General features: G+C 34.0%; 1 protein-coding gene across 2 annotated transcripts in view; it reads right to left on the reverse strand.

Moving 5' to 3' along the window:
* LOC119581743 (ubiquinol-cytochrome-c reductase complex assembly factor 1-like) overlaps nucleotides 1–1,413 on the reverse strand; it is a 6,109-nt gene that overhangs the window by 2,823 nt on the left and 1,873 nt on the right. The window contains exons 2-3 of one of the 2 annotated variants that reach the window (XM_037929875.1): nucleotides 767–884; nucleotides 336–611 (exon numbers count right to left, since the gene is read on the reverse strand). In XM_037929875.1, coding sequence (XP_037785803.1) covers nucleotides 336–605 — 270 coding nt within the window. In that variant the 5' untranslated portion in view covers nucleotides 606–611; nucleotides 767–884. The remainder of the gene's footprint in view (nucleotides 1–335; nucleotides 612–766; nucleotides 885–1,413) is intronic. The other variant, XM_037929874.1, reaches the window with a different exon arrangement.

Raw genomic sequence — 1,413 nt, forward strand, 5'->3', positions numbered from 1 at the left:
GTGAATACTTGCTAAGCTTATCTATATTGGCTATAAATTGAAAAACAAAAAAAATAGTAGGTATAGCTAATAACAAAAGATAGAAAACTAGCCACCCCATAAAAAGCTTACCAATGCATATTTCTGTCCTCTGAAATTGTAACAAAGAAAAGGTTATGTCAGATATAAATTGTTTAGTTTGACTTTAGCTCTTTATATTTCTTTTATATCTGAGAGTTTGCACAAAAAAGTTCAATCCTGTAGGATGCTCCTTTCATGGCCTACCATTAGTGTATAATATACACGAAACAGAAGACCTTCCCATCCATACAAAGCCTCCGAAGAAAAATGCTTACCGTCCTTGAATATTTTAGGAGTCCCATCTTTTTTATGAAGCGTTTGAACAAACTTGCATCTGTCCCTGAATATCTCTTGCTTGTGTACTGTGGCATAGTGTTGGCAAGGACTGCAGTTGACCACAAGGTATTTGTTATTAAACTGCTCTGAGAAACTTGACTGCACATGCCAAATTTCTGTGATGGAAGTGATGATAAAACCGTGACATTTCTGGCTGGTTCAATTATTCTTCTTGATTGCAATAATCTTGACAAACTGTTCCGTAGCATTGTTCCCTGCAATAGATATTGGAAAGCAAACTAATAACTCATTACTCTATTTCAATAAGATATTTTCCTGCAAAAGAGAGGGTATTATCATACTGACTGCACTTCTGCTCAAAACTCCAAAGACACTTAAACAGAGTTAGCATGAAAATATGTTCACTCACAGATAGCAAGCTAGTTGTCTGAAAAATTATCTATATATTCCTGTTGTTTCATTTCATTTTTTTAAGGACAACCACACATCAACACTGCCTCCATATACGGCCGGCATCCTCCAGCCACCTGGAAATGGTCAGTGAGTTTTTCACCAGGACATGATAGGATCCCACCCAGTGTGAATGGGTTAATGATATAAAATAATTTGTAATAGTAATTAGATTATATAATTAAATGTTTATTTACCTCCAATACTATGTTATCCAGCAGTGGTTATCAAGTTCAATTAGTAATAAAAGGAACTACATCACTACAGTAATGATGAAAAACTCCCAATTTTAAAATTATAGAAATGGTTTAAGTAAAAGTTTAATATCAGAATATCAGGAATGTTGCTGGTCTTCACCTATATAGATATGAAAGCATGAGTATTCTAAAATATATAAGATCTGATCTTACATATATACTACTAACAATGCTGCTCCCTTGTCCTGGAGTTATAGAGGAATTTGGAGCAAAAGACTTCCTTGAGTAGCAATCCTATGACCAAAATTGCTTTTAACCCTTTGTGTCCAGATAAAATAGTGGATCTCCAAATTTAGTTCTATAATCATGTATTTCATTGGAAAACTTATTATTGCCACAATCAATTCTG

This window comes from Penaeus monodon, chromosome 15 (genome assembly GCF_015228065.2).
Source record: "Penaeus monodon isolate SGIC_2016 chromosome 15, NSTDA_Pmon_1, whole genome shotgun sequence".
Lineage (NCBI taxonomy): Eukaryota > Metazoa > Arthropoda > Malacostraca > Decapoda > Penaeidae > Penaeus > Penaeus monodon.